Genomic DNA, 16,047 nt, shown 5'->3' on the forward strand with positions numbered 1-16,047 from the left:
GGGCTTGTTTGTGAGCGGCCATTGGCGACGTCGGGGCGCCGCGACGAGCCGATTGGCCGGGGCTTGGAGGACTGCCCGGGCCGGGGCGGGGAGGAGGTGGCCGGTCCCGGTCGCTGGGCCGGGCTGGGCCGAGCTGGGCCGAGCTGGGCCGAGCTGAGCGCCAGCGCAGCCCGCGGGGGAACCGGAGCCCGAGCCCAAGCTTCGGCCGCCGCCGCCGCCGCCGCCATGCGCTGGGTCTGCGCGCTGCTGAAGAATGCGTCCCTGGCAGGGGCCCCCAAGTACATCGAACACTTCAGCAAGTTCTCCCCGTCCCCGCTGTCCATAAAGCAGTTTCTGGACTTTGGTATGGAGTGGGCGGGGGGGGGGCTGGCCGTGGGGGCCCGCGGGGCGCGGGAGGCGGTGAGTGAGGGGGCCCTGGCCATGAAGGGTTAACGCGGAGGAGAAGAGAGGCCCAGCGTGACAGGGAAGGGTTGCTGGGGTACAGGCAGGAAAGGGTTAAGGCGGGGGGAAGGGGCAGGGACTGGCCCTGAAAGGGTTAAGGTATCCTGGGGACGAGCTCTATACTGGGCTGTCAATGGGAAGTGGGGGCACTGAGAAAGGAAGGGTCTAAGTATCTTGCTGGGCTTTGTGAGAGGTCTTGGAGAGCAAGGAGGTGATGTTAGGGTAGAAAGGGAGTGGGGTATATCCAGACAGAAAGGGTTAATGGTGGTTGGCCTAGTGACTCAAAGAGAAGGAGATGGAGAGGAATGGGCTGGGATGCTGGTGGGAGTAACAAGGCGGGGTTAGGAGGTGCAGACATCTGGAAGGAGACCTGGGCTGGGCTGGGCACCCTGGGGTCAGCTGGGGACCCGGTTCTTTCAGAAAAAACGTAAACAGGAGGGAGGTCGCTGATCAGTATACCTCCACCCACTGAAGAAGCTGGCCCCCAGCTGGCCCACTAGGCAAGGACACTTGAAGAGCAAATCTGTTTGGGCTTGGCTCCCTGTCCCCAACCAGGCGGAGGCCTGGAGCACCATGAGGTGGAGTCAGGAGGCTTGCAGCCTTGGCCACCCCTAGGTTCCTGGGCCAGGATCACCCACCAGCAAGGCCCTGCGGGTGCCTCTGGAGCAGAAGCAAGGCTGTGCCACTGTGGCCACTGAAACAGGCATTGTGTGGGCCTTGTCTGTCTACGCTGTATTTCCATGGTGCCAGCTGGGGATTAGGAGGGGGTGCCCAGGTCTCTCAGGAGTTGAAGAGACAGTGCCTGGCTCAAGTTACAGCTGCGTCACTGATGGGAGGGGGTGGGGAGGTGGCAGCTAGGACACAGGGCCCCTGTTTCCCAGGACTTGTCTGCCTGCCCCCCTGCCCTATTTGAGCTGTCCGCATGTAGGAAAGCCCCCTGGTCCCATTCCCAGCCACCAGTAGCTGTCCGGTTCAAATTGGACCCCGATTATAGAAATGGGCCAGGTGGGGCTCACAGTAGAGTTTGGTCCACTTGTGCAGTGGGGGAAACGACCGGAAGAGTAGTCGCATGCCCTAGGCGGCAGATTTGGAAGCAGAACTTAGACTAGCATCTAGCTCTTCTGACTCTAGGCCATGGCCTCAGTCCACCACTCCATCTTCATCTTGAAGCCAGACCAAGGACCAAGATACTTGGGTTCCCATCCTTGGGCCCTGTGTGCCTCACACGTGGGCATTAACGCAGGGGCATCTTGACCGTGGTCATCAAGACCAGCCTGAGTGAAGACAGACTGGGCCAGAAATGATGCTGGGGCCCTGCTGCTGCTATGGTCCAGGCATAGGGCCCCCCAGCCAGGCCCAGACCCGGGAAGGGGTGGTTTTCCCAGGCTCCTCTGCCCACCCGATCCACCCCACCCTACCCCTTCCACCCCTCAAAGCAAGTGTCTGCTAGGAGAGACAGAAGATGAAGAAGTGAGGTAACTGAGGCCAGAGGCGGCTACAGATGGGCCTGGGATTGGCCCTGTCCCCTGTGGTTGAAGGCAAGCTGGCTGGAGGGGTGGGGGTAGGACACAAGCTTGGAGAGGGTTAGGCAGGGTGGCATAGAGGTAGGAGCACTGCAGGGAATTAGGAGAGCTGCTTTGTTCTGTGCCCCAGGCCACTTCTCTGAAGTCTCAGGAAATGAAGGATTAAATCAACCTGACCCCGAGATGACCTCTGGCTCCAGTGGTTTGCAGCTCTGTGGACTCACCTGTCTCTCTCTCCCTCCAGGGTCCAGCAATGCCTGTGAGAAAACCTCATTCACCTTCCTCAGGCAGGAGCTGCCCGTGCGCCTGGCCAACATCATGAAAGAGATCAACCTGCTTCCCGACCGAGTGCTGAGCACACCCTCAGTGCAGCTGGTCCAGAGCTGGTGAGACCCCTGGCCAGGCCCCTGCAGCTCCCACTCCACTGCCAGATGCCCCCAGGCTCCCAGAATCTCTGTGTTCCCAGCAGCCTTGAGGGAGGTGGGGACAGAGGGGAAGCACAGGGGCTCCAAGAGGCTGGAGAGTTGCCCAAGGTCAAGTGGAATGCTAGGCCAGAGCAGGGACTGAGATAAAGCTCCCAGCCTCCATGCCCGTGGACCCGCCCTATACTTACCACTCTCCTTTCTCCAGAAACCCAGGATCCACCTGGGGAACCGTTTTCACAGCCAAAACCCAAACCACGCGAATGTCAGCATTCACCACCAGCTCTGGTTCCAAAAACCCAGCCCCTGCTGGGTACTGTTTATCTGGGGGCAACACTGTAGGAAAAAAGAAACAGGAAGAAACAAATTTTCAAATGATGTAATCCAAGCTACAAGTCAGCCTGGTTTGGATGTTGGAAAACACTCAGACGCAGGGATGGCACAGTACCTACCCCCGAGAACTTTGGAGGGCCAAAGACCAAAAGTTACAGCAGTAGCAGAGGGAAATCCTCAGTAGAGGTCGCTCTAGAACTCTGGCTCAGGTTAAGTAACTGGATAACATGAACCAGTGGCCGGTCACATGAAGAACAAATAAGAGTTTGCTGTGTGACTGGCGTGCAAATGGTTAATCCTGGTTGGTCTTTGGTGGCACCTGTGCCTAAAGGCTTTGCCAGTTCTCCTGGCTATGGTGCGGCGTGGCGGTGGTTCCCTGTTGGGTTCAGGAGCAGGGTCCACACCTGCTGTGAGCCCAGCGCCACGCTGGGAGCAGGAAAGCAGCAGGAGCGGCTGCTCTCCAGGAGCCCGGGAGCTGGCGGGGAGCAGGAGAGTGGGTCAACTGAGAGTGATGTAGATCGTAGATCGTAGATCGTGGCAGGAGCAGTGAGCTGCCGAAGGGTTACCTTTACTAAAGAACCAAAATGTTATTTAAAAAGTAACATGGATTGGGGCTCTTTTCCTCCTCATCGTGGGAGTATAACATGTCCGCTTGGACATTTGGAAGACACAGGAAAACAGAAGAGAATGGCACCCACTCCCCCCCACACCATAACCAAACACTGTGGTAGGGTTTCAGAAGGTCTTAGCGGTGCCCTTCTAGCATCGTTTCTATGTACAGATATATGCGTAGGCAGGACTTACTCTGATTTAATGAGATACAGTAAGGAAAGTGTTTTGTGCACAAGGCCAGGCTCCCAGCAGGCGCACACGGGATGTTAGTTGAAGCAGAGAGTTGTGGGGAAGTTGAAATGGACGCATAGAGGAGGTGACATGTCACTGGGCCTTCCAGGGGGCCAGAGTGAGCCTAGACCTAGAAAGAAGGGAAGGGCATTCCAGGCCTCGGAACTGCTTGTGCCAGGGCGTGGAGGCAGGCAAGGGCCCAGCGAGGGCCCAGCGACCTCACTCTGTGCCTGCAGCGCCTTCGGGGCAAGCTGTCAAGGGGGACGGGGGTAGAGGGCAGGGGCTGGCGTTCCTACAGCCCAACCAGGTCACCCCTCACTGGGCCCTGGCCGTCAGAGGTCCAGGACATCTGAGCCAACCAGCATCTCCCACCGCGGGGTGGTGGGGAAGTCGTGGGGAGGAGACAGAAGGTGCCATCTGTTCCTTCCCCAGCTCTGCCCAGCTGACTGGCCTGGTTGCCTCTCCAGCAGGCCCCTGACGCCAGGACAGGCCCTCTCAGGCCCCTCCCTGGACGCTGTGTTCCTAGGCGAGCCGGGGGTTGTATGTCGGGATGCGGGGGAACAGGGAGCTGCCGAACTGCTGGGGATGCCCCCAGGCCCCTGCAGAGGCCATTTCTGAAAATCAGTTACGCATGTGTGGGCTTGGCCTGGCCTTGGAAGTCATGTCCAGCCAATAGCAGGACAGGGCGAAGTTAGACTAAGAGTGAACACTTCCCAGTGGTTGATTCAGCTTGGAGGAGAACAGCTACGGGATGGCTAGAATGTCCTGACACACTGACCAGAGCCCACTGAGGTCATTTCCAGAGAATGGGCATCGTCGGCTGCAGCAAGAGAGACTGAGGTCTGAGGGGAGGAGGGACTTCCTGATGGGGCGAGGGGGCCACCTGTAACAGAGTGCAGACCCCCGCTCCAGGAGAACCCACTGCCAGCTTGGACGTAGAGGTGGTGGAGGTGGGCAGGGTTTGCACGAGAGGAGGGGGACAGCATACCAAGGAGCCTGGCAAGAGGGCCTCTACCCTCAGAGTCTGACGTGTAAGGAGCAAACGCTGCCGTTTGGAAAATGGAAAAGTCTGGTGCAAATGTTCTGTGCGGTAGTAGTGATACGGTGTGGTGAAGGCTGGTGGCATTGCTACTCAGCTGTAGCGAGCTTCTAGGCAAGAGTCAGTGTGGACAAGTTGAGCATTCCTGGTTTTAAATAAACCTGGTAAAGTGTTTCAACCAGACAGACCTGGTGCGGAGGGAGCCCATTTTGGAAGTGACTGGAAGACGGTAGAAAGCCCTGACCGTTGGCATCAGTGTCAGCATACTTGACTCTGAGGAGTGGCTTCGCTGCTTGCTGGATACTTAGTCCTCAGCAAACCCTCTGGCCTCCGTGAGCCTCAGCTTCCTCACCTGTAAAATGGGGATCCGTTCTGTTTCTAATGCAAACGCCACCATTAGATGCCAAAGTGTGCGGAACTCTGTCCACACAAGCTGTGTCCCCGAGCTTCGGGGACACAGGACCTCCAGACCACAGATGTGAGTGGGGCCAAGGTTCTGTTAGACAACGTGGTCACCATGGTGACGGTGATGATAAAAGCAAACAGCCCTGGAGGGTCTGGAGTCCCCATGCCCCCGGAACTATTCTAGGCATGTCCACATAGTCACCCAATTAGCCTTCCCGACAGCCTTCTGAAGTAGGCCTTGCCATTACTCCCATTTCGATGAGCGGACTGAGGCTCGGAGAGGTTCGGACATGTGTCTGAGATCACTCAGGCAGCAGGTGGGAGAGCTGAGACCCCAGCCTAGGCTGTGATCTGGCGGCTGCATTCGTGAGGGGAGAGGAAGAGTGCTGAGACGGTAGGTCCACCTTCCCGGAATGCACTTGGGCTAGCGATGCGAGAGCACAGAGCAGGAGAGAAAGCCAGCCTGAGGGGGGTGTGGAGCTGGTAGGAGTGTGCTTCCAGAAAGTGGGGGAGGGGGGTTAAGTGCCAGTTGCAGAGTAGAATCATGACAGCAGTCACTCTTCTCACTAAGGGTCTCGCAAGGGCCGTAGGGGAAGGGGCGGGAGGCGGTGTGGCCAGCGCCTTCTCAGGAACCTCCCCTGCCTGTGTGTAGACCCCAAACCCAGCCTGCGGGGGACCCGCATTCCCGCCCGGCGGGAACCATAGCCGTTGAGAAGAACCACCGCCATGGCTGTGGCTCCAGTGGCCCGCGCTGCACAGGCATGGAGCCGGGGCTGGAGTCACGTCCTCGCCGAACCCCTCGGCCTCTCCCTCTGTAACCAGAGTTGAGACTGAGGATGTCGGAGTGGTACTGCCGTGAACCCCATTTTCGAGCCGGGGACCGGAGCGGCTCAGTGGCGTCTATAGGGCACAGCTGGCCACAGGACCCGAGCCTGCCTGGCTCAGAGCCTGCACTCAGCTCCCCTCCAGAGAGCAGCTTCCAGATGCGGGGCAGGTCTGCCACCTCCCCTCTGCCTTGTTCACACTCCTTACTGCCAGCGGCTGTGGACGCTAGTGCACGGTGCGCACACACTCACACACGCTACCACGCACATGCCCCCTCCACCTCCCTCCACATTCCACCCCCTGCCTCCCAAATCCAGGGCTCTGGGCAGGCTAGAAAGCTCCAGAAGGCAGGAGTCCTGGGCGGCCTGATTTGGTGCTGAGGTTGGCAGGCCCAGGCCTTCCCTAGGGCAGCTCTCTTGGGCCTGCATTGCCTGCTGGGCCTGCGCTGTCCAGCCGAGGGGGGATGTCAATGCCACATCTGTCATCGCACCGCTGCTTTGGGCCTCCTGGGTCCAAGCCCAGTTCTTTCTCTGGCCCTCGGTGTGGTGCGCAGCCCAGGAGCCAGTGTCACTCCTCAGTGTCTCTCCCTTTAGGACCAGATCTTGCCTGAGGGCGACATGTGGGGTGCCAGGCCTCCGCGGGCTTCAGGCCAGGGCCAGGGTCCTCTGGGAAGATCCTTCCCATCTTGTCCTCTCCCTCCGGAGAGCCCACGAGGAACCACTCCCCGGACGGAATGGCCCTGTGAGGGAGGCAGGCAGGGGTCCTAACCCTGCTTCATAGTCCCGCAGACTGAGGCCCGAGGCTGGCGGCCCTCCCCATACCCGTGCTGGCGGGCACTGCCCATTGTCCGTCTGTCCTGGTGCCCTTTGCTCCACTTCATTGGCCATGTGACCAGGCCCCACTTCTGTTCTCTAGGGTTCTCAGCCTCAGAGGGGTGGTGCCAGTAGCTAGGGCACTGGGCCTACCCCTGCACTGGATGCTGTCCCCGCCCCTTCGCCTCCTGGCCCAGAGGGCCAGTGCCTCCTAGCTCCCACCCCCGCCCTCCCTGCCTCCCCCCTCCATCCCACCCCTGTCTTCGGAAGGGGTTCTGGGCTCCACTCTCCAGCTGGTTTCCTCCCCTTCCTCTCCCTACCTACCCCAATCTTGCACACTTGCAGGTTTTCTCCCCAAATCCCCTCGCCCTCCCAGAGTCATGAGCAGAAGGCTTTATCCTGGGCATGGGGGAGGGGGCAGGGATTGGGAGCTCGGTGACCGCCTCATCTGTAGAATGGGGGCAGCAGGCGCACTCACCTCACAGGCTACCACGGAGGCGAAAGTAGGGGAGCCGAGCCCTGTCTGAGGCTGGCGGCAGCCATCACCTCGGCCGCAGCACTGCTGGGACCAGTGTGGATGGTGAGCGGTTGACCACGTGGTGTGAACTGGGAGTCACACAGACATGGGTTTGAATCCCAGTGTGGCCCCTTACCGTGGGGCCTGAGCCATATCACCTGCTTTCTCTGAGCTGGTTTCCATCTACAAAAAGGGGAAATACGGCATGCTCCTCAAGGCTGCTGGGGGCCGGGAGGCCCTGGGTAGACTCTGGGCACAGGCACTCCGTAGGAGAGTCGGCCCGCCTGTTACTACTCTCCAGGGAGCTTGATGCCTTTGGTGTGCCTCTCTGATTGTCTGCTGGGGCTGCAGGGATGGGGGGGAGCAGGGGCGGGGGAGGCTGGTCTCTTCTGCTGGGTGGGGAGGGCAGAAGGGGAGCACCAGGGCTGGGACGGCCCCCTTCCTGCCATCCGTAGCATGGTGGTTGTCCAGAGCGTAATTACAACAGGACCCAGAGCCTACGCCCAGTACAACCAGGAGGATGGTGTTGGGTGCCGCGTGGGGGCTCAGAGGATGCCCTGAGCTGTGGCTGGTGTGTAAACCACCTTTCATAACAAGGGCACACATCTAGAGAGTGCTCACGGCGTGCCAGGCACAGGGCTAAGTGTCACCTTTGACCCTCACTGGAAGGCAGTGATAGCGGTAGGTACAGAACCCTCCACTTTCCTGGTGAGGAAGCTCAGGCCCAGAGAGGCTCCACGACTTGCCCAGGCCACACAGCCCGGAGGGGAAAAGCCAGACGGGGACCCAGCAGAGCCAATGCCCTGGCCAGCGCCCCCACCCCCTCCTCTAGTGTCCGAAGCGAGAGAGAGAGAGAGAGAGAGAGAGAGAGAGAGAGCGAGAGAGCGCACAGCGGTTGGTAGTTGAAGGGGGAAGGGTATTCTGGGCAGAGGGGCCCTCAGGGACGCGGAGGTGAGCATTCTGAGCAGACCCGGCGCTGCGCGGTGGCAAGAGTACGAGGATTAAGTCTTCATGACACCGCCTCCCAGCCTGATGACTGCTTCGGGCCTCAGTTGAGGAGCCTGTGAAATGGGGCTAATTCTTGCCCTTCTTACCTGTTAAGGTCACAGCACTGTGTATGTAGGAATGTGGCTACCATGGAGGGGCCTTTTCTAGAGAGATCTTAGGCCACAGAGCCCTCTGTCCCAGGGCTCTTGGCAGCCCCTCCTTCCTGCTGGCTACAAGTGTTTCTACCAGAGAGAGGCTCCACTTTGTGGCCTTCCCCAGGAGAACAACCCATGGGCTGGACATGTTAGCAAGGAAGTGGTGGGTGTCCTGGCTTACAGGGGCAGGGGGACAGCGGCTCTAGGTTGGCCCTGTCTGCTGCTACAGGTGAGCATGACTCCCTTGCACAGGCTGGCCCCCTGCTGCCTCGAGTTCGGGGCTTCCCAACACTCCCCTGGTTCCCCAGCTCTTCTAGGTCCTGGGGAAATCGGCCTCCAAGCCAGGCCTGCAGATGGGGGGCCGTGGGGGGGCCACACACTCCTGCTGGGCCTTTCGAGTGAGCTGTCCTGGCTCTCCGTGGGCTCCAGCCCCACCCACGGTCAGAGCTGGGCATGCCTGCCCTGCTCCTGTGTCCTTCCCACCCACCATTTAAAATCCACTTCCCTAGGCAGACTGCACGGCCCTGGTGCCCAGCTCCGAGCGTTAGGCCATAATCCTCACTGAGCCCCTGCTCTGTGACGTGCCCTGGGCCAGCCGCTCTGCCAGCCATGCCCCATGGGATGCGACGGTAATCCTGCAGGACAAATGTTAGGATCGGTTTCCATGACGAGGCTCAGGGAGGTTAAGCGACTTGCCCTAGCCTTCTCTCTTGGTCAATAACCCACGAGACCCCGAGGATGGGATGAGCCCCAGTGCCCTCCGAAGACTGCTATTCTTGGATTCCACAGCAAAGGTGCTATGAGGGGGACCAGCAAATGAGAAATGTTCTTGCATAACTTACTGTGTTGTCAGGGAGACTCGCATACAGATGAAATGAATTGAGAAAAAGTGTGGTGTAGCCTGTCAAGCAGGGCGGCTCTGCGTGCTGCTGCCCACGGCAGGGGCGAGGCAGGCGTGGGGGCGGCTCTGCGTGCTGCTGCCCACAGCAGGGGCGAGGCAGGTGTGGGGGCGGCTCTGCGTGCTGCTGCCCATGGCAGGGGCGAGGCAGGTGTGGGGGCGGCTCTGCGTGCTGCCGCCCACGGCAGGGGCGGGGCGGGTGTGGGGGCGGCTCTGCGTGCTGCTGCCCATGGCAGGGGCGAGGCAGGTGTGGGCACAGGTATGTCCAAAGTCTCCTGGACATCATGGAGTTCCTGGACAAGGACCCCGAGGACCATCGTAACCTGAGCCAGTGAGTGAGGGCCCCCGTGGAGGGCAGGAGGACAGGTGCAGGCGAGGGGCCCTGGGTCACAGCCCCGAGGCAGAAATGGCCAGGAGGAGGGAAGAAATGATCCCTGTCCTCAAGGATATCTGGTCTGAGGGGGAGTTAGCCCCTGGCCTCGGTGTCCTTCAGTCTGATTGGGGGGGATCCATGCTCCTGCCCGCGAGGAGCTCCCCTGGCATCGGGCAGGCGGTGGGAGAGTCAGGCTGGGCTTGGGAAGCAGTGGGGAGGGCGCTGTGTGTCTGTCAGGTTGGGAAGGGTCGAGTGAATGAAGACACGTGGAGAGGAGGTCGGAAGTGGGGGTGCCCCAGGGTTGGGCCCGGGTGGGGGCCAACAGCCGCCGCGCCCTGCAGGTTCACTGATGCCCTGGTCACTATCCGGAACCGCCACAACGACGTGGTCCCCACCATGGCGCAGGGCGTGCTGGAGTACAAGGACACCTACGGCGACGACCCGGTCTCCAACCAGAACATCCAGTACTTTCTGGACCGCTTCTACCTCAGCCGCATCTCCATCCGCATGCTCATCAACCAGCACAGTGAGCGGGGCTGGGGGGCCTGGGACCCGACGGCACCTGCCCAGCTGCCCCGCGCAGGAGGAGGGCCGCAGCGCCCTGTGTTGTCGTGAGCGCTTCGGAAGGGAAGTTACACCACCCCGTTCCAAAGCGTTCCATGTGGTATTCGCCGCAGCTCTGTTGTGTTCAGAAATAGTTTGTCGTTTCGAGTTTGCTAGTCCCAGACTGTTCGCTGTGATTGTTGAGAATTATAACCCATTGGAAATTAAGTGAGTTCCTCACGCTCAGATAATGTCGGATGCAGGATGGTAAATTGATTTTTCCATGCCGTAGCGAAAGGAAGACCTGTAATGTGGGCTGTGTGGGGGACCAGGCCCGCTGAGAGGAATGCTTCAGGTCTGCAAACAGTCCAGACGTGGCCCGAGCCGGGCACCGAGGGGCCCAGGGTGGGTGAGAGGAGAGGTGTTAGATATAGGGGTGGAGTTGGAGAGTCCTGGGGGCAGGAGGGGGAGCCCCACCAACAGCTTCTCGCCCGCAGCCCTGATTTTTGACGGCAGCACCAACCCAGCCCACCCCAAACACATCGGCAGCATCGACCCCAATTGCAACGTCTCCGAGGTGGTGAAGGGTAAGCCGTCCACACCATGCTGGCGCACGGAGGAGCCCCAGAGACAGCCCCCCCAGCTGCCTCGCCAGAGGATGCGCCGTTCCCCCGTGGGTGGGGGCCTTGTCCTCTTGGGTTTAACGTTGGTGGTGCCTCGTGCCAGTGCCAAGCAAGAGGACTGCCTGCTGGGTGGACGGCCCCGTTCCCTGAATGGCCCCTCTCTTCCCTCAGATGCCTACGATATGGCCAAGCTCCTGTGTGACAAGTATTACATGGCCTCGCCTGACTTGGAGATCCAGGAGATCAACAGTGAGTGAGCGAGGCTGGGTGCGCATGTGTGCGCGCGTGTGCGAGTCTGTCTGTCTAGGGCCTCTGGAGAGGAAGGGGAGATGGGGAGTCAGGAAAAGAACCAGAGGAAAAAAACAAAGGAAAAGAACTGGATGGGACAGAAGCAGAGCTATTATTGACTTAGTAGTGGTAGTGTTATTACTAATTTATTTAGTGAGTATTTATTGAGCAGTAAACATGCCAGGGAACATCCCTGTTCTCACGGAGGTTACATTCTTGATGCTGGGGAGGCTGGGGAAGGGGGCCATTAGCCAGTGAGCAAATAATCAACAAGCTAATTTCAGATGGTGACAAGTGACAGGGAGGAAACAAGATGAGCTCACGTGACAGGGATGGGGAGGAGCTTAATTAAAAGAGAGGTTTCCCTCTTTCCAGCCCCTGGGGTGGAGTGGTCAAACCTGGCTCCCGACCCTCATGTCTCAGTTCCAGCTGGAGAAGGGGAAGAGGATGGAGAAGGCAGGACCCAGGGGTTGGACAGTCACTCCCCTAAGTCACCTGGCCAGGCCCAGCTGCCAGGGAGGCTGGGAACTCAGTCTCTAGCTGGGCAACCAGGAGCCCGTTAGAACTTTGAGGGAGGGGGTATCTATGACAAGAGGGGGGGAAGAATGGATACAAAAGGATAGCTGCAGGGGTCCTACTTTGGGTGGGGTGGGTGGTCAGGGACCAGCAGGGCTGGTGAGGGGGCTGGGAGATGGGTGGGGAGGCACTGGACACAGAGGCCAAGGCATGCAGGGCCCATGGGCCACAGACAGCAGCTGGGATGTCGTGTGCAGCAGGGAAGCCCACTGAAGGGTTCAAAGCATGGTGATGCCAGGGTCTGACTTTCGTTCTAAAGATATTTAGAGGTTGGAGGGGGCAGGCGAAACCTCAGGAAGGTCAGTTCGGAGGTCACTGCTGGAATCCAGGGGAGGGGAAGGCAGCAGAGATGGAAAGAAGAGGGTAGATTTGATAAATATCTTGGAGGTAGAAAGGTCAGGACCTGCTGATGAACCAGGAGGATCAGGGATCTGGAAGTTTCTCCACCCTTCCCCTCCCCCACCTGCTCCTCAGCCACCCCCTGCCTGTGTGCCAGAAACCTGAGTCATTTCATGCCTGAAAGTCACGCTGCCCCCATCTTTAAGGCCCAGTTCCAGTCCAGGTCCTCCGAAAAGCCTTCTTAGACTTTCCAGAAAACTTGGTTAGGCACCCAGCTGCCTGGGTGTACCTCTGTAATGCACTGTCTGAATTACTTGGGAGCAGAGATGGAAGGACAGAGACCGGCCACGTTACTTCAGTATACCTAGGGTCAGGCGCAGGGCCTGGCACGTAGCTCCGGGTACAACACCCAATGTAAAAGTCAGTTGTGCCTTTGCCTAGACTTGAATTTCCGAGAGGGTAGGGCTGAATTGTCTTCATTTTTATGCCCCACTGCCCAGCACAGGGCCCGAGAGCCCTTCATTCATTAACCCATTACACATTCATTGAGCTCCCGCTGCAGACAAAGCTCTGTGCCAGGCACTGGGAAAAGACACGCGGTCCCTAACGCCAAGAAGCTCTCCAGCCTAGAGAACCAGGTGCAGCACCCCTCCCCTCCCCCCACTGGATTCAGAAGTTCTCCAGCTGTTCTGGGGTCCAGGTGAATGCTAGTAGGCTGGCTATAGGCTGGATAGATACTTTCGGAATAGGTGAGGGGCTAGATGAACAGTGGATGAATGGAAGGCTGATCTGCCCTCTGGGAATGACTGTAGGTGGGAAGGATGGGTGTTTGAACGGATGCGTAGTGGAGGGACAGCAGGTGGTGGTGTGGACGCTGGATGCGTGGATAGAGGGATTAGTGGACGTTGAGTGGATACGGTGGTTGCGTGGATGGATGAACGGGTGGATGGATGGACATCGTATAATGGATGGATGCTGTGTGGGTAGGTGGTTGAATGGACACCAGATGCGTGGATAGCTGGATGAACAAACGCTGGCTGAATGACCCGGCAGATGGTTGGCGGGTAAATGGGTGGTTGAGTGCTGGGTGCTAGGTGCTGAGTCAATGAATGCTGAATGGTGACCTCTTGACAATTTCCTGATCCTTGGTCTTGACTTTCCCGGCAGCAGCCAACTCCAAACAGCCCATTCACATGGTCTATGTCCCCTCCCACCTCTACCACATGCTATTTGAACTCTTCAAGGTAAGGGGATTGGGGGCGCTGGTCCTCTGCGGCGCGGGGGGATGGTTAGGCCTAGGCCGATCTCACTCATCTCTTCCACCTTTCACTCCACAGAATGCCATGCGCGCAACCGTGGAGAGCCACGAGTCCAGCCTGGTCCTCCCACCTATCAAGGTCATGGTGGCCTTGGGTGAGGAAGATCTGTCCATCAAAGTATGTGACCCTTGATTCGGGGGCCAGAGAGCAGTGGGGTGGGGACTTCCCTCCTGCCGGGAGATAGGCTCAGAGAAGACCCTGAGGATGGGGATGACCAAGAGGTCGGGGTGTCGGGGGGGTGGGGGCATGAGCACTGAAGCCACGTCCGTCTCCCCCAGATGAGTGACCGAGGTGGGGGAGTCCCCCTGAGGAAGATCGAGCGACTCTTTAGTTACATGTACTCCACAGCGCCCACCCCCCAGCCTGGCACCGGAGGGACCCCACTGGTGAGATGGTTTCCCTCCTGTGCCCCCCACTTCCTAAAGGATGCCTGTCTTTTCACCGCTTCTCGTCAAACTGTCACTCTCCCCGTCTCTCGCTTCCTCGCCTCCCGTGGTCTTCGTTCTTGTGTGGCTGTATGCGGGGTCAGTCATCTCTCCCAGTCCGGGCCCCCTCCCGCTCCTCCCATCCCCCCAGCCTGCAGCCGCCCCCCACCTGAGCTGCAGGTGTCTGTCTGTCACCTTTCCTCAATTCTCCCTCTCCCTCTAGCGCCCCACGAAGGTCACTCATCAGCACCTCTCTGTCATGCCCAGCAGGGCAGGTGGGGTTGGGTTTGGGAACTTGAGACCCAGGAGCCCCGTGACCTGTCCAGACCCGCTGTCCAGACCCGCCAGCTCCCAGGGCTGAGCTCCTCCGCCGGCCCGCTGACTGCCCCCCGCAGCTGAGACTGCTCAGCCACTCTGCCTCCACCGGACTGACTGCCCTCCCCCCGGGGAGATCCTGGGAATCCCCTGGCCCACCCCCCAACTCAGCACGTTGGTCCCCTGGCTCCAGGAGGCCCAGCACCAGTCTCCTGGTCACGCTCCCTTCCTGCCCCCGTGTAGGCTGGCTTCGGGTACGGGCTCCCCATCTCCCGCCTCTACGCCAAGTACTTCCAGGGAGACCTGCAGCTCTTCTCCATGGAGGGCTTTGGGACCGACGCTGTGATCTATCTCAAGGTGAGGGTCCGGCGCGGGGCCCAGCTTGCGGGGCGTGCTGGCCGGTCAGCCTGCTGGCAGGTTTCGTCTCCGCCCCTCCACTCCTTTCCTCGTTCCAGACTGAGAATCAGAGCAAAGCTACTCTTCCCCAACCTGCAGAGACGTTCCCAGCTCGGCAGGCAGTTTAAGGAAGTCCATGGTCCGTGACTAAGACCCCAGTTCTGGGGATCTGTGACTTCCTATAAGCAAAAGGAAGGGGGGTACCACAGAGAACTTGTCATTCGGCTCAGGGCCAGACTGAGGCCCAGAGTCGGCGACCTCCTTCAAGGTCACAGCCCACCTTCCCTCTACCTCCCTGACCCTTTGAGTAGCCTCCCGGAATGGGCAGGAGTGAGGCACCGAAGGGACAGGTCCTTTCAGGGGTCTCTCTGGCCCGGGGTTCGTTGTCTCGGCCAGTGTCTGACATCTAGCTGGGCTGACTCGGACACGGGGTGGGACATGGGGGCCATGGTCTGACACCACCACAACCCACGCCGGGAAAGGGGCGACTGACCAGGAAGTGGGCGAGGCACTGGGAAGCGGGATGGGCTGACCCCGATCCTCTCCAGGCCCTGTCCACGGACTCGGTGGAGCGCCTGCCCGTCTACAACAAGTCAGCCTGGCGCCACTACCAGACCATCCAGGAGGCCGGCGACTGGTGCGTGCCCAGCACAGAGCCGAAGAACACGTCCACGTACCGTGTCAGCTGAGGGCCGCCCGCTCCCCTGCACCTGAGAGGATGGACTGCCATCTCTGGGACTGGCCACCACGGCGACCCTCCCCATCCCCCCCAGGTGGGGGGAGGGCTCTCCCTGATGACCAGCTTCTGTCTCTATGGAAATCACTGCGGTGACCAGGCTGTGGTCTAAGTGCCAATCTCTATCTCTCCGGAGACTCCTCGGTGGTCTCCCTGGCGTTCGGTCTCTGTAGACGATGCCTAAGGATGGGGGGACGTCTCCATCCTGACGGTGGGCGGAGGTCCCAGACCTCCCAGGGCGGAGGTCTTCCTTCTGAGACCAGAGCTGCCACTTTTCTGCCAGGGGTCCAGGGTCCCCCCCTCACTGCCCTCCACAGCCCTGGCCTTCCAAGTGGACACCCTGCTTGCCTTACCCCCGCCCCAGCCCGTGCAGGCACCCCGGCCCTGGTCCAGTGTCAGTGTTAGCAAGGGGCCGGGTGTCCTTGGGGAGAGAAAGGGGTTGCACCCTCGAGCCCCTGGTTGGGGGTCTAGTCCTGCAGCCTCTCCCTCCACCCTAAGCTTGAAGGTCAAGGTTAGGAGAGGGCAGTTCTCACCCAGGACTCACCCTTGAAGTGGAGGAAGCTGAGAGGAGCCAGAGATCAGCTGCCCCACCAAGCAGCTCGGAGCCCTCAGGCGCCTCCCAAGCCCTTCCCCAGCACGTGCTCACACGCACAGGCCCACCTCCCGCCCCACACGCACAACACCAGACCCCCACTCCCACTGTGCCTGGACACGCACATGCTTGGGGTGGCTTCCTCCCTAGAATGCTCTATGTACATAGCTAGTTTTGTAGCCCCGAAAGCCCCCACCCTTCCCCTCAGCACACAGGGGTTAAAGTCGTGTGCTCCTCCCAGTGGCTGTGACGATGACCGTGACATCCACAGTAAAGAGGACATTGAATGAGACTGTGGCCTGGCTGCTTTCCTGGGGTGGGG

The 16,047-nt window shown here is 59.8% G+C and overlaps 1 protein-coding gene across 3 annotated transcripts in view; it reads left to right on the top strand.

Annotated features, from left to right (window-relative positions):
* Positions 1-16,017, top strand: part of PDK2 (pyruvate dehydrogenase kinase 2) — a 16,692-nt gene extending 675 nt beyond the window's left edge. The window contains exons 1-11 of one of the 3 annotated variants that reach the window (XM_040640808.1): positions 98-343; positions 2,209-2,350; positions 9,460-9,531; positions 9,915-10,099; positions 10,614-10,703; positions 10,911-10,988; positions 13,113-13,186; positions 13,280-13,378; positions 13,540-13,647; positions 14,245-14,358; positions 14,946-16,017. In XM_040640808.1, the coding sequence (XP_040496742.1) occupies positions 226-343; positions 2,209-2,350; positions 9,460-9,531; positions 9,915-10,099; positions 10,614-10,703; positions 10,911-10,988; positions 13,113-13,186; positions 13,280-13,378; positions 13,540-13,647; positions 14,245-14,358; positions 14,946-15,086 (1,221 nt within the window). In that variant the 5' untranslated portion in view covers positions 98-225 and the 3' untranslated portion in view covers positions 15,087-16,017. Of the gene's footprint in view, positions 1-97; positions 344-2,208; positions 2,351-9,459; positions 9,532-9,914; positions 10,100-10,613; positions 10,704-10,910; positions 10,989-13,109; positions 13,187-13,279; positions 13,379-13,539; positions 13,648-14,244; positions 14,359-14,945 lie in introns of those variants that run through there. The other 2 variants (XM_040640807.1, XM_040640809.1) reach the window with 2 other exon arrangements.
* The last annotated feature ends 30 nt before the right edge of the window (positions 16,018-16,047 follow it).

The sequence above is a fragment of the Ursus maritimus genome, unplaced genomic scaffold, assembly GCF_017311325.1.
Source record: "Ursus maritimus isolate PB19 unplaced genomic scaffold, ASM1731132v1 scaffold_24, whole genome shotgun sequence".
Classification (NCBI taxonomy): domain Eukaryota; kingdom Metazoa; phylum Chordata; class Mammalia; order Carnivora; family Ursidae; genus Ursus; species Ursus maritimus.